Below are 25,643 nucleotides of genomic sequence, written 5' to 3'. Positions count from 1 at the left end.
GACACTGACATAAGTTTCTATTGACCAGTTCTCCTATCTGAGCATTCCTTTACCAAGCATGGGGACTTGTCCATCTAAAGAACTCTCTAGGTCATCAAAAGGTCTGTGAGCCTAAAACCAAAGTCCACTTTCATGTCATCTCTTTCTTCCATCCATATGGGCCAGTTCTCTTTGGTTTTTAACCATCTGTCCTTAGCTAGAATAGTCCCCTAGAGGAATAGCTAAACAGATGAATGTAACAGAATATTACTCATTATTAAGAAGTGATGAACATGAAGAATTCAGAGAAGTCTGAGAAGACACATGAAATGATATGGAACAAAGTGACAAAACCAAGAAGAGAATATACCCAATAACGATAACAATGTGAATGAAAAGACAAAGAATTATAATCCACAAACTTGTCTCCAAAGAAGACATCAGAAAATGCACTTCTCTCCCTTTGCAGAGGCTGGAGACTATGGGCATGGAATACTGGATTGCAAGGATTGTCAGACTCTGTGGTTATGCTGGTTACTTTTGCTGAACTGTTTTTTCCCCTTCTATTTCTTTTTTATTTTCTCAGCTTCAGAAATGGCTCACTGGTAGAGGAAAGTAGGAGGGATATCAATAGACATTAAAAAAAATAGTCCCGAATCCAACTCAACAACTTAACTTGGGAAATCTGCCCTGGACCTCTAGCTATTGGTGCAAGGAGTTAATAATTTTTGATTTTTCCTCTTCCTCCCCTGTTCCCCAGACAGAGGGGTTGCCCGCCCATAGGAACTTGGGGGTGTGGACCAGAAGGGACAAGAACATGGTTCCCTAGGAATTTGGCTGAGATCTGACACTGACTCACAGTCACAGGACTTGGGCTGGTGAAGGGAGGAGTGTGTGGAGGTGGGGAGGGGGAGGTACAAAAACAGCTGGAGATGGGGCTAAGGAGAAAGCAAACTCCAGGCCGGTTCTAGATTATCCTTCTTTTAGAGTCCTGCTCACCTACCCAAGAAGAAACACAAGGGACCAGAGAAAGACAAAGTCTATGAGATGGACATATGGGAAGAGCCAGGAACTTTTAACCTTGTTTTTGTTCCTAGACCCCTTCGACAGTCTGGGAAAACCTATAAACCACTTCTCAGAATTATGTTTTTAAGTGCATAAAATAAAATGCCCAAGATTTCAAAGAAAACCAATTACACTGAAATACAGTTCTCTCTCTCTTTATATATATATATTATATATTATATATGTGTTGTGTGTATATATGTGTGTATGTATGTAGATATATGTCTATCTAAAAACCCTGAATTCACAGTTCCAAGGCTAAGAATTCATAATCTACTCAATTCTCCCTAAATTCTAACAATTTAGAATCTGCCCCTGTCTTCCAAGAGTACAGCTCCCTGCCCAGTCCAGATGGGCTCTGCCTTAGAGGCTAGTAGTATCCCTGATCCCTGACAAGGTCACGGGTGTTGGGGGGGGTGGGCAGACTTTTCCTAGTGGGAATGGAGGACCTGAGGGGTTCAGGCAAATCATGCTGTATTCCCCGACCCCCGAAAAAAGAATGCTTGTGCAGGTTAAAAAGGGAAGGTTTGAAGGAGAAAATATGTCCCTGAAACCCAAATGTGGCTTGGTATATGGGAAGCATGGACACGCAATCTCGCTTCTTGCTTTTGGGGTAAGGAAGGGGGGATATGGTAGAGTGGTACAGAGGAGAGGAGTCTACTAGTTATTGGCTATTTGTATAAATATAGGACCCAGAATATTAGGGGTTTTTTGTAGTATCAGGGAGCAGCACCATCTGATTGCCCCTCCCCTCCAAATCTTAATAATAATGAACATTTATACAGCACTTTAAGGGTTATGAAGTGCTTTACTTATATGACCTCACTTTACCCATACAACAACCCTGGGAGGGAGCTGTTATTATTATCTGCATTTCACAGAGGAGGAAAGTGAGGCTGAGGTCTAAATGACTTGCCCAGGATCATACTGCTAAGTATATGTCTGAGGACAAATTCAAACTCGGGATTTCCTGACTCCCAGTTCAGCACTTTTTTTTTTTTAAGTGAGGCAGTTGGGGTTAAGTGACTTGCCCAGGGTCACACAGCTAGTAAGTGTTAAGTGTTAAGTGTCTGAGGCTAGATTTGAATTCAGGCACTCCTGACTCCAGGGCCGGTGTTCTATCCACTGTGCCATCTAGCTGCCCCCCCAGTTCAGCACTTTTACAAGAGAAAAACTTGTTCCGGAAAACTGGAAGGACCACCCCCACCCCCCAATCCAGATTTCTGGACTCTCTCCTATGACCACCTCCCTTAGGTATCTTGACCCCTTTCCCTGCTCTCCTCTGAACCACAAAATCTAAAACCGTGAAAGTTCTCTCCTTATCTCCTCCTCCACTCTAAATTAGGGATGGGAAGAAAGAGATGGAGAGAAGAGGGGAGATTCACAGGTCTACCCCACTTGGTGCCTCCGATCCCTCCAGAAGTCAGGCAGGCCTAGTATCTGTACAATGAAAGCTGCAAATCTGCCCCTTTGTTATCAATAATCCACACTGATAATTTCCCTTTCTCTCCTAAATTCTCTCTTAAATTCCTTTGGTCTACTCAGAGAAGGCTGAGGAGCCACAGAAGGGGAATTCCCATGGATTCCCCTCTCCTTTACGGGTTTCCAACTATATTTAGCCCTTCACCACAGCAGCATGCGTGTGCATGTGTGTATGTATGCATGCCTATGAGCATGTGTGTATGTGATGTCGGGGTCATGGCCTGTGGCTAGAGGAGAAATAAGCCCAGAAACTCCAAGTATCCCCCAAACCTATCTCTGATGCTTTTAAGCCCCGATGGAATTGATATTTCTCTTTTTTTCCACCAGGGTCTTCATATCTCTAGGTTTATTCCAGGAGGGGATGCCTCCCCCTCCTCTGGAGTATCAATCTCCTAACCTTTGCCAGGTCCCAAAGAACCAGAGAGTTGGAGAGCTTGGAATTGGGGAATAGGAGGGCAGTCTTTGAGGGAGGGTATCATTAATATGGGGGAGGGAGTCTGGGGACCAAGGGGTATGTGGAGCAGAGGTTACAGTGGAGTGATGATGTAAGGGACTTTCAGTTCCAGGCCTCAAAATAAACCTGGGGTTTGTGTTTGTCATTTCTGGGTACTACCCTTCCGTCCCTCCTCATCAGAGGACCATCCAACATTTCCCTCCCCCTCCAGATTGCCCTAGCTTCTCAAATGTTCAACATCTACTTCCTCAAATGATTCTTCTTTTCCAAAAAGCACCCATTCCTCCCCTTTCTAAGATTCCCCCACACACCAGAGCTGAGGTTCAGTTCTAGGAGCTGGGTGTCATCCCCAAGAGAAAGGTCCTTCACTGGACAGAGGCTTCATCCCATCCAGGAGAGCTCTCTCCCCCAATGGAATGGAGGAAATGTAACCTCCCTTGGGTATCAATTCCCGCATTTGTAAAAGTATCTTCAATGACCTCTAAGATCCCTTCTAACTCTATGATCATATTAGGGGTCTAGAAATCTAGGATACATGAGCAGCTAGATGGCGCAGTGGATAGAGCACTGGCCCTGGATTCAGGAGGACCTGAGTTCAAATCCGGCCTCAGACCCTTGACACTTATTAGCTGTGTGACCCTGGGCAAGTCACTTAACCCCAACTGCCTCACCAAAAAAAAAAAAAAAAGAAATCTAGGATACAGTCATGATATCTGTGGGATGAGCATTTGATGGTATTGATCACCATGCTAGTCTGTCTGGTTGGTGGTAATGGTTCTCAACCAGGCCCAGATGTTCTGGTGTTGGGATTCTGAAGAATTTCCTCCTTCAGACCTCAGAATCTCCCTTCTCCAGTCCTGATTGTTTCAACTTCTGCCCTAGAGGGTCAGGGTGCAGGGAACTCCCCCATAAGACTGGTAAGACAGGAAGAGCTTATACTCAGCTGGGCCTAGGACAACCTAGAAGCTTTGTTTTCATTTCACTTTGGAAGTGAGTGCTGGAAGACATGAGGAGGAAGCAAATGGGTTATATGGAGAGCACCTTTGAGAACCAACTAAGAAGAGATTTTGTGGGATTACGGTTTGCCTACGCACACAGGGATAGAACTGGCCAGGTCTTGTGGTGGTGGTGTGTATGTGTGTGTGTGTGAGTGTGTGTGTGAGGGAAGGGGAGGGGTGGACAGAGATATCCTTAGCTCTCTTTACCAGAAAAACTCTCACCCAGACACAGTTCTTTCACCACCCACTTCCCCTCAGCTCACTTCTCCTTCCAAATTGGTCTTTCTATAGTGAATTAATAGCAGGTTCTGGTACCTTCCCCCTGCCTTGTGGACCCAATGAATATCTCGTCTTTCTATGCTTTCCCAGAATCCAAGATGACCTACCTTCCTCTTGCTAAATTTTGCCTTGGAGTTTCCTTTACTATTGAGAAATCCATTCTACCTTCTAATCATACCCATCCCTCTTGCTCCAGTATGAAAACAGAGAGGGTGGGGAGCAGGGCAGAGAGAGGCAACTTCAAGGAGACAGCAGGGAAGTGAAGGGCCAGGAGCTGGATCCATGCCAGGGAGACAGGGCCAGCCCCGACTGGGCCAGAGGGAGAAAGCAAGCGCAAGAGCTCTGAAATTATTATAGGAAACTCAGACTCAACAGGGAAAGTTAAAGCAAAACATCAACTCCAGGAAATGGAGACCGAGGCCAAGGGAGCCGGAGCACCCCTCCACCACACTCATTGGCTACTCCCTGAGGACTCGTGAAAGTCTCTAGGATGGAGGGGAGAGGCAATGGGTGGGGGGGGGCAGAGGATGGAGGATGGCAAGAGAAAACTCAAGAAAGAGCAGCTCTCTGCTTAGGTGGGGGCAGAGGGGGCACCAGGGGAGGGAATGGTAACATCACTGGTTCAGAGGTGGCTACTTTTCTTTAAGTCCCCCTCCTCCCCAAATCCCTATCCCATTTCCTGTTGTGATTTTAAAATATGAAAACAAAGACGGAGGGAGAGAGAGAGAGAGAGAAGAAAGAGAAGGGAAAGGAGTCAAGGGGCCCACCAGCTGGACCTGGGGACCCATTTCACAATCCAGCAGACTCCAGCCTTGGTTTGGGGGGGGGGGGACCTCTTCCCCCCCCCACCAGCCCAAGCCACCAGCAGAGGGCCTCATTCCCTACCACATACAAGGCTGGGTCCAGTACTATCCCCAAGCTGCAAACTGCCAAGTCATTTTAACTAATCCCTCCCCCTTTCCAGGACTCTGGCTCCAACCCCAGGGACTCAACACACACACACAAAAGGACCATGGAGATGCTAAATACCAGCCCCACCCCCCCTCCTTTCCAAGTCCAGCCTCAGACTCCTAGTGTCCACCCTCATTCCCTCCTGCTGTCTGCCCTCACTCCCTCCTGCTGCAGTCTAAGCTCATTTTCTGGCCACAGGAAAGATTAAACCTAGAGGGGATGCAAGGCAAAGCAGCTTTGACCAGGAAATTCAGGGACAAATGGGGGAGGAAGAACTGAGCTTTGATTTTAACATCAAGTGTTGCCAGCGATCCCTTCCCCCTTAGCAAATGGCAGTCTCTCCTAGTACTTGGGGGAGGATTAAGGTGCTAGATTCAGCAAGGCAGGGTCTGGGGGCTCCCTGAATGTGGAAGGCAGTGGCAGAATGGTGTGGTGGATGTGATGCTGGTCTTGGGATCAAGAAAACATGGGTCTGAATCTCATCTCAAATACTTACAAGTGGTGTGACCTTGAGCAAGTCACTTTAAGCCTTTCTGGGTCTCAGTTTTCCGTATCTATAAAATAGGGGTGGGAGGGTTAGATTTCTTAACCTCCAGGTCGTCTCCCAGATGTGCATGGAATATTTTATCATTGTTTTGCATCAGGGCTTTGCGTGCTTTAAAAAATATTTATTAACTTGAAATGGAAAATTGGGTGTTTGGGACTGAAATATTGATCACATGCGATTCTGCAGGGGGTGGATAGATACGGTGATTTCCAGTTCTAATAATCTATGGTTTCATTGTTCTACAAAATCTTCTTGAACAAAGTCTGTCTCTCCCAGTCAAAAAGCGCAATTTGAGACTTTTCGAAATCTACCCCTAGCATAGATAGCAGGGGGTATTTCATGGCAGGGGTTCACAGGTTGAGACGGAAGATTAAAACCCCAAAGAAATCAAACTTCCCCAAAGAGCCAATAAGAGAGATAAATGGGCTAACGGGCTAAGGAGTATTGATGGATTTCAGTCCTCAACCTGAGGTGGAACCTATTCCCCACTTTGAAATATGAAGGGGCATAGGCCTTAGAAGGAAGGGACTGAGGAGAGTGGCAAAAACTTCTAGAGGAGAAAAGAAGAAATCTTCCAATTTCTCTCAGACTGGAAAAGAGGAAAGGACCTTCCCACTCCAGGCATTCCCTGGCCTTCCGTCCCCAAATCTCCCCACATACCCAAGCCCTGTCCCCTTTCACATTGAGAGCTTTGGAGAGTTCGATGAGGACAGAGCTCAAAGCAGAGGCCACTTTTTGATTCAGGTGACATGAGTGTTTACACGCACCAAGCCAGACACATGGACCCCATCTATATAGCACTGCCCCGAAGGGAACACAGGCAGTAGGGGAAAATGTGAACTCCTTGTCCCCTTTCTACACATTTCTGGGGTGTTTTCACTTTCCCTCCATAGTGTTTTCCTTAGGACCCATGAGAAGGGCAGGGAATCAGAGGCATGCTACCCTCTCCTTCCCCTTATTTATAGAGAAGGGGAAAGGATAGGGTGACTCCCATGGACTCCCTGCCTCCCATGATAAATACCCCAAATCTCAGACAGATCTCTCTGACTACGTTGTGCCCTTCCAGCTTCCTCAAACCCAGAAAGTACAGGAAGATACAAGTCCGATCATTACACAAACACCGCATCCTGCGTCAAGGCACCATTTGAGCAAAGGAACCCGGGAGTCTACCCTACTCCAGTCCCTTCAGCTGTTGCAAAAGAAGGCTTGGTTGGTTGGGGGTGGGGAAGAATTGCCTAATTTCTTCTCTATTCCCCCTCAAAGATTGAGTTACACTCCCTGTCATCCCCCTCCCAAAGGAGGGGAAGGACAGGATTGTGTTTCCTTACCCCAGCCACCAAAGGCTAAACTAGAGGAGCAGGAATTTCTTGGGAAGAAGGATGGACTGGGAGGGAGGGGACATGATGGTGGAGGAGACAGGGGGACACCAGCAGAGGGACCATAATTAGCCTTCACAGTAAGAAGCAAACAACCATTTTGGGGGCAACAGGCAGACATTCAGGCGGCACGGGTGTGTCTGTTTATGAGGTGGGGAGGTGTGTACCGGGTGCAGGTGACTGGGGAGGAGGAGACTTTGACCCCGTAGCCACTCGGAGAGGACCTGGGGGAGATTTCTGTAACCTAGTTTGACTGTCTGCATATACACCTCTTGAACCCAACCTCCAAAACCTCTGTGTTCCTTCCACTCTCCTGGACTCTGCACCCAAACGGGGCCCTAATGAAATAATGAGTAGGCAGGATCTGTTTGCCAAATGAGGTGGGGCTGGTTAGGGCCATTTCCTGTTTCTCAGGAGGCAGGGAAGAAGAGGACAGGACAGAGCCAGGGTAACCACCCCCTTCTTGTGGGGGCACCCACCCTTCCCCTAGGGCTGGGGAGGGAACTGCAGGAGCTGAGTTTGTCCAGACCCGCCTAAATGAGGCCCAAGAAGTCGAGGGTGGGGGTAGGGGATGGGGAATGAAAGTCTTGGGGATTGAGAGCCCCATATCTACTCCTTTTCTCCCCACTAATATCATTTGGAAGATGCTTGTTGTTGTTGTTGTTGTTGTTGTTTTGTTTTGTTTTGTTTTTGCAGGGCAATGAGGGTTAAGTGACTTGCCCAGGGTCACATAGCTAGTAAGTGTCAAGTGTCTGAGGCCACATTTGAACTCAGGTCCTCCTGAATCCAAAGCTGGTGCTTTATCCACTGTGCCACCTAGCTGCCCCAAAGCCATCCTTATCTCAGGAAGTCCCCCCTTAGACTTCATTCCCACACTCTCTCTTGCAGTCTATGCTTCCCTCCTCTTTTTTTCTGCTCAGTAGGAATAGGGAATTTCTTGACCTCCCTGCAAATCAAAGTCGCTGAAAGATTTCAGGAGACCCTCCTCCTCTCTGATACATGAACAGAATCCCTAAAGTCTTCTTATAGCAGGGGTGTTAGGTCAAGGGGCTATGGGCCATGTTTTCTACAGAAGCACCCCAGGTCAGTGAGTGACCAAGCCGTGCTTCTTGTTTTAAGATGGTAGATTTAAAAAAAAAAAATAAATACAAAATAAATACAAAATCGCTTCAGGGAAGGGCCTATATCAAGCTCCCTCTTCTTAGACAAGTTCTCTTCTCTCAAAGTTGTACAAACCAGCCTAGTCCAGCCCAAACCAGCCCAGACTCAGTGCCCCAAGCCCTCCCTGACAATTGTAATGAATGGGAAAGGGAAGGTGCACCCATTCTAAAGGAAGGACCTCATAAAACATAGTGCAAAAGGACTCATCACTTTCCCTTCCTTAATTCCTTATTGCAACATGCCTTTCCCACAGGGACACCGTAATATCCTCAAACCCACTCCACCCTGATGGGAAGCCCTGAGGTCAGCCCATTCCTCCTCTTTTCCACCTCTGAATCCCAAGGTCCTTATGAATGCCAATGTCAATCTGTCCCATCCCCTGTCTTTGTGTCTCCAGGCTGACACAGTCAGCAAAGACTCCTGACAACCCAAGTTCAAATCCTGGCTTCTTCAACTATAAAGTAAGAAGACTGGAGTAGATCGTGAGTACTTGACTTTTTGTCTGCCACTGGCCTCCTTGAAACTGGTGAGACCTCCAAAATGTCTTTAAATGCATATAATAAAATAAATGGGATTACAAAGGAAACCAATTCTAGTGAAATACAGTTATCCAAAAAAATCATGGACTACCAGATAGTCTCTAAAGTTCCTTCTTGTGCCAAGCACTATGATCCTGGTATTATCCAAGAAAGATGTCCCTGCTCCATCCCCTCTGGTTCTCTGTGATCATAGGGAAGTCTTCTCTGAGGTCTAACAGCATTCTCTCTCTCCCTTGGGTCTTTTAAAATTTATTTCTTGTCATTTTTCATTGGCATAGGGATCTCCTGATGAGGAAATTCCTTTAGTCAACTAGCACCTGCTCTTCAGTTGGCATTCCTAGAGTGGTACACAGGGCACTGAAGATTAAGTGACTTGTCCAGGGTCACTCACCTCTTATGTATAAGAAGCAAGATTTGAACCTAGGTTTCCCTGATTCAAAGGTCAGCTCTGTACTCCCTCAGTTCTCTGGAGGGTTGGGATATATACTCATCCTCATTTTCTAGAGATGCTTTTGTACATCCCCTCTCAGCCTTTTCTTGAAATTTCCCTACTTCCTGTAACCCCTTCCTATAACAGGCTAAGTGGCATCTGTACAGCCTATAGCATCCATAGCCCTAGGAATATACAAAACTATCATCTCATCCAATCCCCTGTCTCCAACCAAGACAGCAAATGTATGAGTTGCCCTGTTCAAATCCCTGACTTTGAATCAGGCAGATATAATTCAAACCATAATCCTATATCCATATCAGGCAAGAGTCATTCCATTCAGAGACACCTTGCCTTTACAACAAAAAGAAGCCATCCCGTCCATCCTCTTGTCTATAAACCACACAGGAGTTAGCTTTTATGATCCCACATTAACACACCAGACAGGAGTAACTCCTTCTGATCCTATGCTTTTACACCAAACATGAATCATCCCATCCATCCTCTACTGTGTTCATACTAGACAGGAATCTTCCCATCCATCCTCCCTTGTCTCCATGTTGGACTGTGGTTATACCACCCAACTCCTTACCCTACCTCTGGTTCTACATGAAATAGTCATCCCATCCATCCTCCACTGACTCCATACTAGACAAGAATCATTGACCTCTGTATCAAACATAAATCATACTCATTCTCTTATGTCTCCTTGACAGACAAGAGTCTTCCTACCCAGCCTCCTGCCAGCAAACTGGACAGGAAGACCACTATTCATCACCTTGTCTCATCACCAGATAGGAATCATCCCATCTAATCCCTTGTTTCCATATCAAACATGAATTTTCCCATCCACCCTCAAATTTACATGCTTGGATAGGAGTTATCACATCTGTTCTCTCAAGAAACCATAAGGAGTCATTCCGTCCATCCTCTTACACATCAGGCAATTATTGCCTTCCCTACACCTGAACTGCTACTGAGAGGCAATCTGGACTACTTTAGGGGGGTGGTGACTCACGGTGTAGACTGAGAGAAATGTTGATTGAATATTCTTCCACAAAGCCCTTGAGGCCAGGCATTCGGGCACACTTCAGCAGGGTCTGGGCGGCACTGTCCCCTACGTGTACCCAGCACACAGTTTCGTTGGCATAACTGAAGTCCATGGCTGTAGTCTGGCGGGTACCCGTGGGTGTAATGGTGGGCACTGGCACCCCGCTTAGATATGTAGCCAAGATGTTCTGGGAGTTGGCGATCAGTAACACAGCAGGGCGGTCTACTGGCTCTGGGAAGGAGAAGAAGAAAGGAGATTCAAGGAGGCCCCATACCAGCTGTGAGCTAAGACAGGTCAGAAAAAAGAAGCAGCTTTGGGGGGAAAGGGAGAGAAATATGATCTAAGGTCTTAGGGCCACTGACAATTATATGCATTTGAATACTTGAAAGTATTAAGTATTACCCACATACACACATCTGCTCTGGGAAGGGGAAAAAGAGAAAGAGATTTATCCACACTCACCAGCTCTGGTAAGAGGGAAAGGAAGCTCCTCCAACCAGATCTATGGAAGAGGGAAGAGGAACATGCCTTCCCCTTCACATACATATATACTTACCAGCTGTTTGGGCAAAGAAGGGTCAAGAAAAGGCAATTCCCCTTCTCTATCTCCATCCCCCTCCATCTCTAATCACTCACATGTGCATACTCACATACACACACATACACCGATTCTGAGCAAGAGAAGGTGAAGAAGAGGTAGGATCAGGGGAAAAGATCTCCCTCCCTCCACTCCAACATATACAGCAGGTATGAGAAAAGGAGCAAGAGGAAGAAGAAAGCCCCATCACTCCACACCATCTCTATAGGGGCATAAGACCAAGAAGAAGAACATTAGGAACAAAACCAGGCAGCGATGGGTCTTTCTGTCCATACATACCATTCTTGGCCTTACAGGAGCGGTTGTCAGGTTGGAGCAGGTAACCTTCCACACAGCTACAGGTAAAGGCTCCATCAGTGTTGGTGCACACCTGACTGCATGTACCATACACTGAACATTCATCAAAGTCTTTGGGGAAAAGAAAACACAGTTAAATCCACCAATCACTGACCTTGATCTGCCCTTATACCCTAGCCCAGAAACCAAGAGATCCCCATAAAAGGCACTACTGTCCTTCCTCTCCTCCATGAAGCTTCTTTAAGCCCTGAGGGAAAGGGAATTCCTTCCCCCTTTAAGCACACCTTTTTACTATTCTTTCAACAATTCAATCCATTAAATATTCATTAAGTGCTTACTGAGATATGAAGAACATTGTAGGAAGCAAAGGGGAGATAGAAAACTTATGTAAGATGGGATCTCTGCCCTCATGGAGTTGATAGCTGAGTCAGGGGATATATAGCACATAACAGAAATACCCACATCCCTGTTGAGCACTCCATTTTTAGTGGCATTGCTGCTCTCTCCTGGTTTTTCTCCTACCTGTCTGACCATTCCTTCTTGGTCTCTTTTGCGGGCTTATCATCCATACCATGCCCCCTACTAGTGAGCGTAACCCCAAGTTCTGTCCTGGGCCCACTTATCTTCTTTCTCTGTACTTTCTTTCAGTGACCTCATCAGCTCCCAGGAGCTTACCTCTCATTTCTATGCAGCTGACTCCCTGATCTATATATACAGCCCTACTTTTTCTCTTTTGAACCTTGGTCCTACATCAGCAGCTGCCTAGTGAATATTTTGAATTGGCTGATCCATAGGCATCTCCAACTCAAAATGTCCAGAAAAGAAATAATTATCTTTTCCCCAACCACTACCCCTCTTGTACTTTTATGTCTGTTAATACTGTCTTCCCAATCTTCCAGGTTTGCGACTTTGAATTATCTTCATTCTCCTCCACCCCATCTTGTCAATTTTACCTTTACATCACACCATATGGCCTTCTCTTCATATTTCCTTCTCTCTACTCATTTGGTCTTATCCCCTTACAATGACTTCCAAAATGGTATCTCTATCTCAAGTATCTCCCCTTTCCAAAGTGATATGCCCCCAAACTAGATCTTACCATTTAATTACCTCCAGGATCAAATACAAACTTCTCTGGCATTAAAACCTTTTACAAACTGACTACAACCAACGTTCTAGCATGTGTCTTTGTCTGTGTGTGTATGTATGGATGGATGGATAGACAGAGATATAGATATCTATATACCTATCTATATCCCTCCAAAACTTCATCCAAACTGGTCTCTTTGTTCTTCAGATACAAGATTATATCTACTATCTCTATGCCTTTGCATAGGCTGCCCCTCATGCCTACAATACACTCCCTCTTTCCTGCCTTTTAAAAATGCCTGGTTTCCTTCAAAACTCAGCTTAGATGCCACTCCCTCTATGAAGACTCCCCTGATTCTCCTAACTGCTGGTACCTTGTCAAATGATTTGCCTTGTATCTATTTCATATATAGAAATGTAATCCTAGTTTACATGGCCTCTGTCATCCAGACTTTGGATATCGGTACTGAATCTTTGAGAGGGAATGGAATCTTGGGGAAAGAGTTCAACTGTCATGGCTGAAGAGACTGTGTGAAGAGAGAATAAGGACTAAAAGTACTTTTTCCCAAAGACTCTGAGTTATCTGTAAAGGAGAGTCTGAGGAGACATTTTGAGAGAATTAAATTTAAAACATTTAGTGGAGAAGACACCCTAAGAAAAGCCTTTAATTACTATTATGAGATTATTGTTGAGGAGTCAGTCAGCAGTTGTAGTCCATAGTTAGAGTTTACTCTAGACATAATTTTTCTCACAGCTGACTATATTGTTGTGATACTTAAGTATGCCTTTGTCATTCGTTATAATATTAATAAATTGTATGGCTAATAACAATTAAGTCTAATTAGACTGGGGAAGAGAGGGAAAGAGAGAGAGAAGAAAGAGAGAGATAATGGAAAAAGTGGTTTCTCCAATTTATTTGTCAACTGGGATGAGAACTAAATTATTTAATTCATGAGAGAGATTGTACCTTTCTAGTCATTTAAAAAAATATATCAACACATACCCCTTGTTTGACTTGGAACCTGGGTAGAGAAGGAACAAGGAATGAACCAGTATCACTTAGAAAGGGATAAGGGTTGGTATGGTTGTCAGCTAGCTAGTGCGTTCATCCATTCCCCACACATGTTCTACATCCTAAACCCTGCTATACTAATATGTGTACATGTCTTCTCCTATTGAATGTTAGCTCTTTGAGGGCAGGGGCTGTTTGATTTTTAGTTTTGTATCCTCAGGCTCTATCAGAGTGCCAGGAGTATACCAGGCTCTTGATAAATACTTGCCCGACTGATTTAACTACAAAACAAAATAAGATATGCATGGTACACACATATCTGATCATGACATGCTCTATTTTTTTTTTTAGTGAGGCAATTGGGGTTAAATGACTTGCCCAGGGTCACACAGCTAGTAAGTGTTAAGTGTCTGAGGCCGGATTTGAACTCAGGTCCTCCTGACTCCAGGGCCGGTGCTCTATCCACTGCGCCATCTAGCTGCCCCATGACATGCTCTATTACTCAAAAGATAAAATATATAATTCTTTCTCTGGCATTTGAGGGTCTCCACAATATGGTTCCAATTTATCTTTCCACTATTATTTCCCATTATACCCCTTAAAATATTCTTTCTGTTCCAATAAAATTGGACTACTAGCTGTTTCCTGATCTTGGCCTCCATACATCTGCAGAGGGCATCCCCCAGGCTTGGCATGTACTCTTTTCTCATTCCCACCTACTGAAATCCTTTTCTTTCTTCAAGGCTCAGTTCAGTTGTCACTTTCTCTAAGAAGTTGTCCCTGATTCTTGCCTTGTACTGACCCCCTTTCCTTCTCAGCTGATTAGGATGTCTCCTGGCTCAACATGTTCATACAGCATTTTGTTTTGATAGTTCCTTAGCCCTTATCACAACCTCAGTAGTTTTGGGAAGGTAACCTAACTCAGTTTCCTTAGTTGTAAAAATGGAGACCCTGAACTAGATCATGGGTCAGTAAACTATAGCCAGAGGTCTACATCCAGCTTCCTGTCTTTGTACAGCTGAGGAGCTAATAATTTCCCCCTATTTTGAAAAACAATAAAACTTTATTTAAAATATTAAAAAAAACCCAAAACCCCAACCCAGACTTAGCTTGTAAGTCCGTTAGTTTCCTAACCCCTGGATTTAGATGAGTTCTGAGGCCCCTTTCCCATGTCCTATGGCAACAGAATCTAGGTAATCCTAACCTTGTACCGTACTTATTTATGTTGTATTTACCCCAATGTGTTATAAGATCTTTGAGGGTGGTGGCTATGTCCTTTTTTCAACTTTTTATCCCCACAGGCTACAGTTTAATAAATCTTTGTTGAATTGGTTTGAGTAATTGGTACAAAGTTTTAGGTGAGGTTTTTTTGGGGGGGGCAAAGTCATTATTGATTAGGGATATTAGGTAAAGCATTACTTAATACTGAAAAAAAGCCTCAAAAGCATTTGAGTTGTACTTTAAAGGATGGGTAGGAATTCAATGGGCCTCAAGGACTGGGAAAAGGCATTTGAAGCACAGAGATGGTTGTGTACAGAACACATAGAAGATAGTAAGTACTCCCCTATCTGGCCAGAGCATAGAGTATGTAGAGACAGGTAGTATAAGATAAGGCTGGAAAGGTAGGGTAGTAGAGAATTGCACAGGGCTTTGAATGACTTTCCTGGATATTTCCTGGATAGGGAACCACTCAAAAGTTTTGAGCAGAGAAATGATCCAAACTGACCCCATGCCTAAGCAAAATGAAGCTGGAGTGGGACAGGGACTGAGCAGAGGTCAGAGAGAAGGGTGGGAATGAAGGTTGGTATTAAGTGGTGGCAGCAGGAAGAGAGAGGAGAGTATGACTGTGAGAGATTTCAGAGGCAGAGTCAGCAGAGCTAGGCAGCTTATTGGATATGAGAAAGATTGGTTAAAAGAAAAGAGTAAAAGATAACTCCAAGTTTTCCAAACAGGGAAAAAGGGGACTGTTATAAATGACCTTTTATGGGGGCAGCTAGGTGGAGCAGTAGATAAAACACTAGCCCTGGATTCAGGAGGATCTGAGTTCAAATCCAGCCTCAGACACTTACTAGCTGTGTGACCTTGTACAAGTCACTTAACCCTCATTGCTCTGCCAAAAAAAAAAAAAAGTCTGCAGTCTCTTCAGTAAATGACCTTTTATTCTATTTATCACACTCTGCTTTATATGGTACCGAGATGTTCTTGAAGTAGAAACTGCCTCCAATATACATATCAGCCACTAATCTATAATTTATAGTTTCAGAGAAATGCCTAGGTCATTGAGAAGTTAAAATGATTTGCTTGGAGTCATGCAGCCATGTCAGAGGCAGGACTGGAACTCAGGCCCTCTTGACTCCCAGGTTAGCTCTCTATCCACTATACCACCCAGTCTCTCAATTCTGCCTTGGAAAATAATTGTTTGTGACTCTGTTTTATCTCTCTCCTAGTAGAACGTGAGGTCCTTGAGGGCAGAGACTACCTTTGTATCAGCCACAGCTACTGCTGCCAACCAGCTAGGATTTGACCAGCACATGGAGTTGATTAGTAAATATTTATTGATTATCAATTGGTTGATTGATTGATTGATTGGTCATTGTGGTCACAGCATCCAGCACAGTGTTTAGCACATAGTTTATGTTGTCTGTCCTTCATTCTCAAAGAGAACCAGGACATTGGGAGGTAATTTCATGGCTGGCAGTGAAAGGCATTAAGTGAGGGAGGTCTACAAAATCACCAGTCTCTCTCCTCCAGAGCCATCTGGGTCCAGTGAAGATATACATCCGGCCAACTGGAGATGGCTGCAGATGTTTTAAGGTAATTGGGGTTAAGTGACTTGCCCAGGGTCACCCAGGTAGCAAATGTCAAGTATGTGGATTTGAACTCACATCCTCCGGACTCCAGAGCCAGTGCTCTACCCACTGCTCAACCTAGCTAGTAAGTAAGTGCTTAATGAATATTTATTCATTTGATTTCCCTCCACCTATCCTTCCTCTGCATTTCCACTCCTCCCTCTTCTCTTCTCCTCTTTACCTTCCTCCTCTACCCTCTCTCTTCTCTTCTCTCTTTCCATCTCCGTCTCTCTGTCTCTGTCTCTCTCTCTCTGACACACACAGACACACACATACATACATACGCACCTTTGCAGCTTTTGTTGTCACTCTGGAGCTGGAAGCTACTGTTGCAGTAGCAGGAGGGCCCACTGAGCGTGGGGACACAGTGATGCTGGCAGCCTGCTCTGGAGCAGTTGGCCCGGAGTTCTGGGGAAGGGGGAAGACATGGACACACAGACACACAAAGACACACACACAGTCTCATTAATGGAAGGTCCCATAGTGCTGCCCTGGGGTCCTTTCCCACTAGGAAGTTTCCCCACCTTTTCCTTAAGGAAAATAAAGGGGGCAAATGGCATTTCTTGCCTCTGGCCTGAATGAGAAGGTGGGGTGGCCTGGGGCTTGGTGCTCAGGGGCCATGATGCTCAGTGTAAGAGAGTGTGCCTCCCCTCAGTGCTCCACCTCCAGTCCTGAAGCTTCCTCCCCAACCTACTAATAACCCAGCAATCTTTGCCTAAGGGTGGTGGTGGTAGGTAGAAGTGGGAGGCTGAGGAAGCAGGACTGAAGTTTCCCTCTGGACCCTTTCCCCATTTCCCTCCTCTGCCCATGACCCACTTCCACCCAGAAGACAGAGGTGAATGAGATGAGAGGGGGAAGAAAATGTGTGTAGGGGAACAGCTGTTCCCCCAGGCCTGAAACCCAATTAGCGGTCCTCAAGTGGGGCTGGGTGGCCCAGCAGACCAACCACAAAGACCCCTTTGTCTCTCTACCCACCAACCCCAGCATCAGAGATTGAGAACTGCCTGATCTGCTAGAAGGTGTAAAAGCTGTAAGCCTGGCAGAGGGGGCTTGGGGGTGTTGGTAGGGAGACAATAGGTTTGCATTTATTTCCCCCCAAAAGGAGTTAAAATGTCCTATTCTTTGGATCTCAGAGCTGAATATTCCCTCTTTTTTTTGGAGGGAGGGGGGCAAATGCCAGTGGCTCCTGGGTTCTTGGGCACAGAGTCACAAGCCAACAGGAAGCTGATAAGCCCAGAGTTCAAACTCCAGGTTTAAGGGATGTTGGGTTTTTGAAGGTGGGGGAGGAAGAAACGTTGTGATTTCAAAGAAAATGACCTTTAACCTGCTCACTTTTGACCCCTGCCCCAATGCCCCTGAAAATGATCAATACAGGTGAAAAAAGGGTGGGGGGTAGGTGAATGTGAGTTCAAACCCTGGACCCTCTGTGTTCCCCCATTCTTATCCCACAGGCCCCGGAGACAAGAGCCAAAACAAACAAGAAGGAAAAAAATCCTTTGCAAATTCCTCTCCTCCCCACCCCCCCCCCTCCATCCCCAAACAGTGAACAGAATCCAGATGTGACTCCTCCCGAAGGCAGATGTTTTCCAACTACTTGGCGCACATGCACATGAAGAGCCTTCTCCTTCTCCTCCAATACTGGTGAACTAAGGTGCCCACCCCTCTATCTCCCAAGCAGGGACTCAATTCCCTCTTTCCCCTTTCCCCCCAGATTCATCCAGGCTTCCTCTGTGACCTCCCCCTCCCTCAAGTGTTTTCCAGGCTGGCTCTCTTTCAGCTCCCCACCCCACCATGCCAGTCTTGTCCACGATGACTACCTCTGGCCCTGCCTTCCCCCAGCACCAGCCTTCTTCAAGGTAGATGGCCCTTCAGTCCTCACTCCATTTATTTTATTTATTTATTTTTTTTGGTGAGGCAGTTGGGGTTAAGTGACTTGCTCAGGGTCACACAGCTAATAAGTATCAAGTGTCTGAGGTCAGATTTGAACTCAGGTCCTCCTAAATCCAGGGCCAGTGCTCTATCCACTGTGCCACCTAGCTGTCCCCCCTCACTCCATTTATTAGCAAGGTTCCCCTCATTCCCTCCCCTCAAGCCTTCTCCAGGATGGCAGTGCTGACCCTGCTTGCTCTTGTACCCCTGCCCCTAGATTCCCTCCTTGGCATCCTCTCTTCATCTCAACTTTCACCCCTTCGAGGGTTGGGTTCAGGTCTCTGGGGATGACTACTAGGAATAGGGAAGATTAAGAGTTTCAGGGAAGTGGGGAAGAAAAGCAAAAAGTCACAATGTCCCTGAAATCTCTCCCTGAACTTTCTCCCCCAAAGCAAAATCTCCTCCTCTCTGACTCACTACAAACACATCCAGAGGACCCTGACCTCCATAGGCTCATATTCTCCCATCTCAGACTAAATGAGAAGTCAACATTTCTGCCCAAGGCAATGGGTAGACAACTGATTTCCTCCTGCTGTTTCTTCTCTCCCCCCACCCTTCCCCAATAGAACCGGCATCCCAGGGCGGAAGAAACTCAAGATCATCTGGACCAAGTACTTCATTTTACAGATTAGGAAACCCAGCTAGAGAAGGGAAAAGAAGCAGAACCTGGGGCTCAGATTCAGGTCCTGACTCCTAGGCCAACGTTCTCTTGCCAATCCAGATGCTTCTGGAGGTGGGAGCACAGGAGGGGGTGGGGTGGGGGTGGCTGGTGTTGCCATACCTCTGCAATGAGCGCCCTCATCAGTGCCATCAAAGCAGTCTTGTATCCCATTGCAGAGACGGGACATGGGCACACACAACTCTGTCCCAGGACAATTGTGCTCATTGGGCTGACATCTCTGGATCTTGCTCTGTGGACCTGGGGAAAGAGAAAGGGAAGGAGAATTGGAGGTGGTGGGGAAGGTTACCGCGGGATAGCTGACTGTTTAACTGAGGCATCTGGAGTTCAACGCCAACCCCTCTCCCCACCAAGAGCTCAGAACCTTTCCTTTCAGGGTCTGGTCCTCCCGGGCTTTGCTTCAATCCCATAAGTGCCGATTAGCACAAAGTCAAGGAAAAACCAGGCCCAAGGCAAGCACAATGGCAAATTCTACTGCCATGCACCCTGCTAGGCTCCAGGCCCCGTGTTCCTGGCAACCTAGGCAGTCCTATTGTTCTGAGCTGGGGGGTGTGTGGGAGAATGGTACAGGGAGCGGGAGCTGGGGTCAAGTGTCGGGGGAAGCCAGAGTATTATGGTGTATCTGAGGCAGAAAATCCTACTAAGTCACAAGACCCTTCTCTATACATAGCTCATGGCTCTAGGAAAGAACTAGGGCAAAGATGGGGCCTGGGTTGGGGCAAGAACCTAGACCTGGCTGGTAGAAGACTCAGGGAAAGGTCAAAGGTTACAGTGAGCTGGCTTTCTGTCCCCCCCCCCAATCTTTTCTTTCCCTTAGTGGCAGACCCAGGGACAAGACAGGACTGCACTTGAAATCACTGTCTCAGGGAGCACTGAGTGGCCGGACAAGGCTGGGAGGGGGGCCAGGTCTTGCATCATGTTCTTTGGCTGGTCCCCCCTCATTTCCAGGCAGCCCCTGTTTAGGCAAAACAGGGGTGATGGGAAGGGTGTATGTGTGTATTGGCAGCGTCCTAGTTAATCCAAACAGAGATCATGAAGGAAGGGGGAGCAGCCTTTGTCCTGAACAGGACGCTGAGCACCTGGGTGAGAGGGCACCAAAGAAAGCTTGATGACTCGGGGGACACTCTTTCCCCAAGTCCCCACCCCAAGGAATAAGGTAGAGAGCAGTAGAGGAAGGAGGTACCTTAGGAGTATACATCCTATCCCCTGCTCTGAAAGGACTTCATTCATTGCTGTGGCTTAGAGATAGCCATTCTGCCTACTGGCTCTAACTCATGAGCAGGGTGGACGTGTGTGTGTGTGTGTGTGTGTGTGTGACAGAGAGTGAGAGAGAGACAGAGACAGAAGATCAAAGAAAACTGGTTGCCCCTTATGAGCCCTAAAATTAAAATTACTCCTGGTAATTATTAGGGGGGTGGCAGGCATGTCCAGAAAGAGTCCAAGTGTTTAGGGAAGGAAAGATTTAAGGTTTCGATTTGGGCAACAGTGGGGAGGAGGCTCATTTCCATCACAACAGAGTTGTATGATCTGGGTGGGGAGGGGGCTAGTGTAAGGAAGGGAGACAGACCAGGTATTTGCCTGTGGCCTGGACTCCCCAGGGCCCTACCATCTGACTCTTCTAGCCCCATCCCCACTCTTAGCTGGCAGGGAGGGGAACCTTTCTCCCAGTTTAAGCCGCTCATGTTGATTATACCTCTTATTAGGGCAGGGGGAGGGGTGGCAAGAAAAGGAACGCTGCAGCTCAAAAGGCATTGAGGGCATGTATGTATGCGTAAGTGTGGAAGACATAGGCAGGGCACAAGGCCCCCAGATACGAGGGTGGGGGATATAACAAGAACCCAGGAGGAATTTGCTATTGGGTAGTGGGGAGAAGACTATTGAGGAGATGCTGGGCATAATGTCCTGGAATGAGAAATATATGGGGTATGAAGGCATTGAATTACTCTGCGAATGGTTTTTAATGTCATGATAATAATAGCTAGCATTTAAGTAGCTCTTTAAGGTTTACAAAGGATTTGACAAATATTTAATCCACACAACCACCCTTGGAGCTAGGTGCTATCATTTCCCCCATTTTACAGATGAGGAAAATGAGGCAGACAGAGGTTAAGTGACTTGCGCAGGGTCATACAGCTAGTAAATGTCTGAGGCTAGATTTGAACTCAGGTCTCCCTGACTCCAGGGCCAGTTCACTGTAGCTATAGGCTGCTACTTGACAAATTATGCACTTGGCTCATCCAGGGGACTGATCAAATTTCTTCTTAAGGTCTCTCCTTTTGCATGGAACCTTTGCATGAGGCAAACTAGGAAAGGAATAGGAGGGAGGGGACAAAAAGAGGTAAGCAGAGGTACATACAGATCTCAGGGGCTTCATCGGAGCCATCTGGACAGTCCTTTTCTCCATCACACCGCCAGCCTTTGGAGATACAGGTAATCTGGTCTCTACAAGCGAACTGCTTGGGGCTGCAGGTCTTGGGGACTGTCATGAGTTGGGGTAGAAAGAAAGAATGGGGGCATCAGAGAGGATCTGGGCCAGCCCCACACCACTGGAATCTTCCTCTGGGGTTTGGAGCCCCCTGTTCCCTCCCCCAACACTGTTCCCCTATCCAGCCTGGGCTCTTAGCCATGGCCTACATGCAGGAGGGAGGAGGGAGAGAGCTGAGGCCAGAGCCTGTGGGTCACTCCCAGAACGTTGTGTACCTGGTGAGACAGGGAGGGGGGCTTGTAGGCAGGAGCCTCCAGGGAACACATTCCACTTCTCCCGCCACCCCCCACCCCCTCACAACAACTTCCAAGGCTGCCTTTCCTTTCTCCCTCTCCCACCATGGGGTCACAACCCCTTTGGCTGATGGTCACGCAGGCCAGACCCCAGTAAGAAGCTGATGGATAAGGCTGACTTCCAAGAGAAAAGTTAAGCTGTAAGGACTTTTTCCCCTTACCTTGCCTTACTGCTTTAACCAGACCTGGAGAATTAGTTCTTCCTAATCTCCTCACCACCCCCAAGCCCTTCCACACATTCCCTCTTTTTGAACTCGGGCTCCGCCCAGCTCCACCCCCACACCCCAAACCTCTAGCACCCACACAGTTACTAGGTTAGAGTTGCCTCTGGCATCAACTGTGGCTGGGCTCATGGCCCATAGGTAAGGTTGGGATGTCTTCCTTTCTCTACGAAGCCACTTAGAGCAACGACCAAATTAGGCTCCAACGAAAGTAACTATATGACACTACCCGGGGGGTGGAGGGAGGTTAGACATCCCAAAGGGGTCTTTGAGTTGAGAAACCAGCAACATGGAGAATGATCAAAGCAATAGACTCGCCCCACCACGGGGATACCCCAATTGATATGGCCTAAGGAACCAGGCGAAGGCTGGAGTGATAATACTTGAGGCCAGGATGATACCCTAAGACCAAGCCCCTTAGCTTAGCCAGCTTTAAGGTCGCCTCTGCCAATAAAGAATGACAAATCATACAAATATAAAGAATGAGAGGGCTTGCCACGGCCTCCTTTGGCCATCTCATTCCTTTTGTGGTTTCCCCACTCTGGCCCATGTAAACAAAGTCTGTGGATGCTTTATTCTCCAGGGGAGAGGATCTCTCAGTCTCGCCCTTCTCTTACCTCACCTGAGGTCTCATCTCCCCCCCCGCTCCTGTGGCCATTTAAACCCTCTCCCTTCTTGCCTTTCCTTCTAAGGGGAGAGGAAATGGTAGGTCCTTCTCCTCCAGAAAATGCCTCTTGAGAGCCCCAAGCCCGGGGCTAGCTCTGCCACTTTCTACACCTTCTCTTCTGGGGCTACGTTCTTCTCAGATCCCTTTTTCTCCCAACCCCCATTCCTGTGTCTCTCCAGTCCTCCCCCTGCCGCCACCACCACCTCCTCTCCCCCCCTTGCCCCCACCAGGGGGCCCAGGCCTCCAGCCAGGACCTTAGCAAAACCCAGGAAATGCATCAAGGATGGTCTTGCCAGGCCCCAGGAGCTCCCCCACCCCCAATCCATCCTAGTCCTCAGCCCCAGATAAAGGGCCCTTGAGGAGGTAGATAATGCTGAGTTCATTGCCCCACTGGACCAGCTGTGAGGTCTTCCCGGGAAATGAAGCTCGTTAGCATTCGGAAGAACAGTCCTCTTCCCTCAACAACTCTCTTGGCTAGAAGGGGGGGGGGGGTGGATTTGGGAGTGGTGCAGAATGGGATTCAGAGGCAGATGGGAGAGAGCTCGTACCCCACAGCCCTAGCCACACTCCACTTTTACTTCTCTTTCACCTCTCCTTAGTTTCCCCTCCTTCCCCTGAACTCAAAGTCAGGGCCCAGGCATGGTCACTTGTTGCTTAACCTAGCCTCTCCCCATCCATGTCCCATTCAGCGTCCTTCCCATCTATCCCTTCCATCCCCCCCCTCCCCTAGCCTCTGCTTGGTCCCCCAGCCTCCTCTCCCCCCCTTCATTTTTGGCTAGAGTTCGACAGAGGAAACAGCAGCTGGCAAACTCCGAAAGCTGGAATGAGTGAGATTCACAAACCAGATGTGCTCTTGGGGGGGGGGGGAGGGGAGGAACTGAAGAAGAAAGGGAAAGCAAAGAAGGGTAGAGCTCAGGGTTCCTTGTTCCTTCCCAAAGACATCCATTCCGCCTTGCCCTGTGCCGCCCCACTCCCCCTCCTCTGGCCAGGCAGCAGGATGGGGGACACTGCTGCCCTGCCAGTCAGGAGCAGGAGGTGAAAGACCGAAAGCCTCTTCTGGGCTCTGTGGGTCTTGGGAGGAAGGAAGACAGGTCTGGAGAACAGACTCACACCACTTCACTAACTCACTTTCAGATAACTGACAGCAAAGATAAGGGTTTTTATCTAACACTAAAAGTCATACTCATCTGTGGGGATTTAGAAGTTTGCTTCACTTGGAGTTGGCAGACACTCCTCCCTCCTTCCCCATCCATATCACCTGAATCTAAAACGACAGGAACCCCATCAACCCTTGTCTAGCACTGAAGACAGAGGGAAGCTGACAGGGCACTCAAACTGAGGCGGGGGGATACAGATGTCTCCAGGAAGAATCAGGGATGTTATCTTCTAGTCAGTCACATTCAGCTCCTGACTTGGTGGTGTTCCTCGACCAGCTGCATAGACAGGCTAGGATCCAGTAGAGCAATGACAAGAGGCGATTTTTGGTCTATTTCCATTTGGAGGAGGAGAGGGAACTGGAGTTTGGGGGGGGGGCAGCTGGCTGGGTAACAAACTTCTGGGAGAAAGAAGAGAGAGGGAAAGGGAGGAAGGGAGGGAGAACACAGCCAGCAGCACAGAAGGGGCGTCTGTTCTCGGCTTCGCTTCTAGACGAATGTGACCGCCATGCTAAAGCTAGCTGACACCCCTGCTCTTCCCACTCCCCACCCTGGGCTCCTGGCCCAGGCCTGGCCCCTGGGGCCACTGAGAATGACCCACTGGAAGCATCAGGGCTTGATTCAGACACAACACAGACTTCCCCTGTCCTGGCCGGACTCGGGCTGAAGCCTTCTGTCCATTTCTGGGACCTTAAGGAGAAGGGGACTCGAGTCGGGGTGGGGGGTGGAAGGCAGGGAAGAGATCGGGATGTGGAGAAGGAAAGGGAAGAAGAGGGCCTGGGAAGGTGGGGTCTTGGAGTAAGGGCTGCTGGTCATTCCCTACCCCAAGAAAGAGCAGCTTGGGAGGGGCGGGAAGTGGTCTCTAAGTGGATTTCCCAGCAGGGAGAAGAGACCTGGGGACAGAGTGAGGGGGACAGAGCTCCCATTTTTGCAACATGGGGGCAAAGGAGATTGATTTTCCCCTCCTGGGGCCATTTAAGGAAGGGAGGCCCATAGAATAGATGTCAGGGAAGAGAGAAAGATGGGGGGCAGGAGTAGTCCTCAGGGGGACATTGTGCAGGAATAGGAACCTTCAGATAAACTGGGACTGGGGAGAGCAGAAGGGCCTCCCAGGCCCAAACGCAGAGCTTTTTCCTTGATTTAATGTATTTTGGGTGTTACCCCGCTGCTCTGGAGGCTCCCAGAGGCGCAGACACATTTTTGTCATTCCTGAGTCTGGGCCTCTGCTCTGTGGCCAGGATGGACGCGGCTGGGGTGGCTCAGACCGCTGGGGGAGGAGAGGCAGGCCCCCTCCACCCTGAGTCAATATTGACTCAGCAGGACATGAGCCTGACCCTTAACCCCCCCCCCCCACCACTACCACCCAACCCAGACCACTGAGCTCTCTTCAGAGGTCATCGCATCTATCCCTCTGCCTTCACAATCCCAAGCCTTATCCACCTATTCTTTGCAAGGAAGTAAATTCCCTAGGCTAACTGGATTCCCCGAATCTTTCCCCTGGTCTCTTTCATTATTGGGAAATCCCCCTTGAAGTCTAAGCTCCCTCCTTCCTGATGCTGCCTCACCTTGCACACTGCCCATGGGATACGGCAAACCCACCATTTGCCCTGGATTATGGGCGCCCCCTCCAATACCTGTTCCCTAAGAGGGGAGGGCAGAGAGGAAATTGCAGGGGGGGGGGTAGACATTTCCTTTGTCCAGTTCTCACTGGAAGCTTAAGAACCCATTACCTTGGCCGGCCGGCTCAGGACAAGACACATGATACAGACTTAGGGGGTGAGCAGAGACAGACAGATGTCAAGAGACAGACAAGGCCAGTGAAAAAAGGTAAGAAAAACAGAATCAGGGAGGGAAGACAGAGAGAGAAACAGGGAGGGGTCGGCAATCTAAGTGTAAGCTGCCAGAGACAATGACATAGCTGTCCTGGGGTGAACCCAGAAAATGACACCACCATGGAAGCAATAGTGTGGACATAGGGCTGAGGGGGCTAAGCCCCCTTCCCGGCTGCCCGCACTTACCCTGGGGCACCAGGAGTGGGGGCCAAGCTCCTGCTACACA

At 47.8% G+C, this 25,643-nt stretch overlaps 1 protein-coding gene across 1 annotated transcript in view; it reads right to left on the bottom strand.

Annotated features, from left to right (window-relative positions):
* LRP1 (LDL receptor related protein 1) overlaps nucleotides 1-25,643 on the bottom strand; it is a 114,977-nt gene that overhangs the window by 85,497 nt on the left and 3,837 nt on the right. The window contains exons 2-6 of the mRNA XM_043969073.1: nucleotides 21,122-21,244; nucleotides 18,868-19,005; nucleotides 16,446-16,565; nucleotides 11,190-11,318; nucleotides 10,280-10,543 (exon numbers count right to left, since the gene is read on the bottom strand). Coding sequence (XP_043825008.1) covers nucleotides 10,280-10,543; nucleotides 11,190-11,318; nucleotides 16,446-16,565; nucleotides 18,868-19,005; nucleotides 21,122-21,244 — 774 coding nt within the window. The remainder of the gene's footprint in view (nucleotides 1-10,279; nucleotides 10,544-11,189; nucleotides 11,319-16,445; nucleotides 16,566-18,867; nucleotides 19,006-21,121; nucleotides 21,245-25,643) is intronic.

Source organism: Dromiciops gliroides, chromosome 5 (assembly GCF_019393635.1).
Source record: "Dromiciops gliroides isolate mDroGli1 chromosome 5, mDroGli1.pri, whole genome shotgun sequence".
Classification (NCBI taxonomy): Eukaryota; Metazoa; Chordata; class Mammalia; order Microbiotheria; family Microbiotheriidae; genus Dromiciops; species Dromiciops gliroides.
The sequence above is the reverse complement of the archived record's forward strand: the minus strand, read 5'-3'. Positions and strand labels throughout refer to the sequence as shown.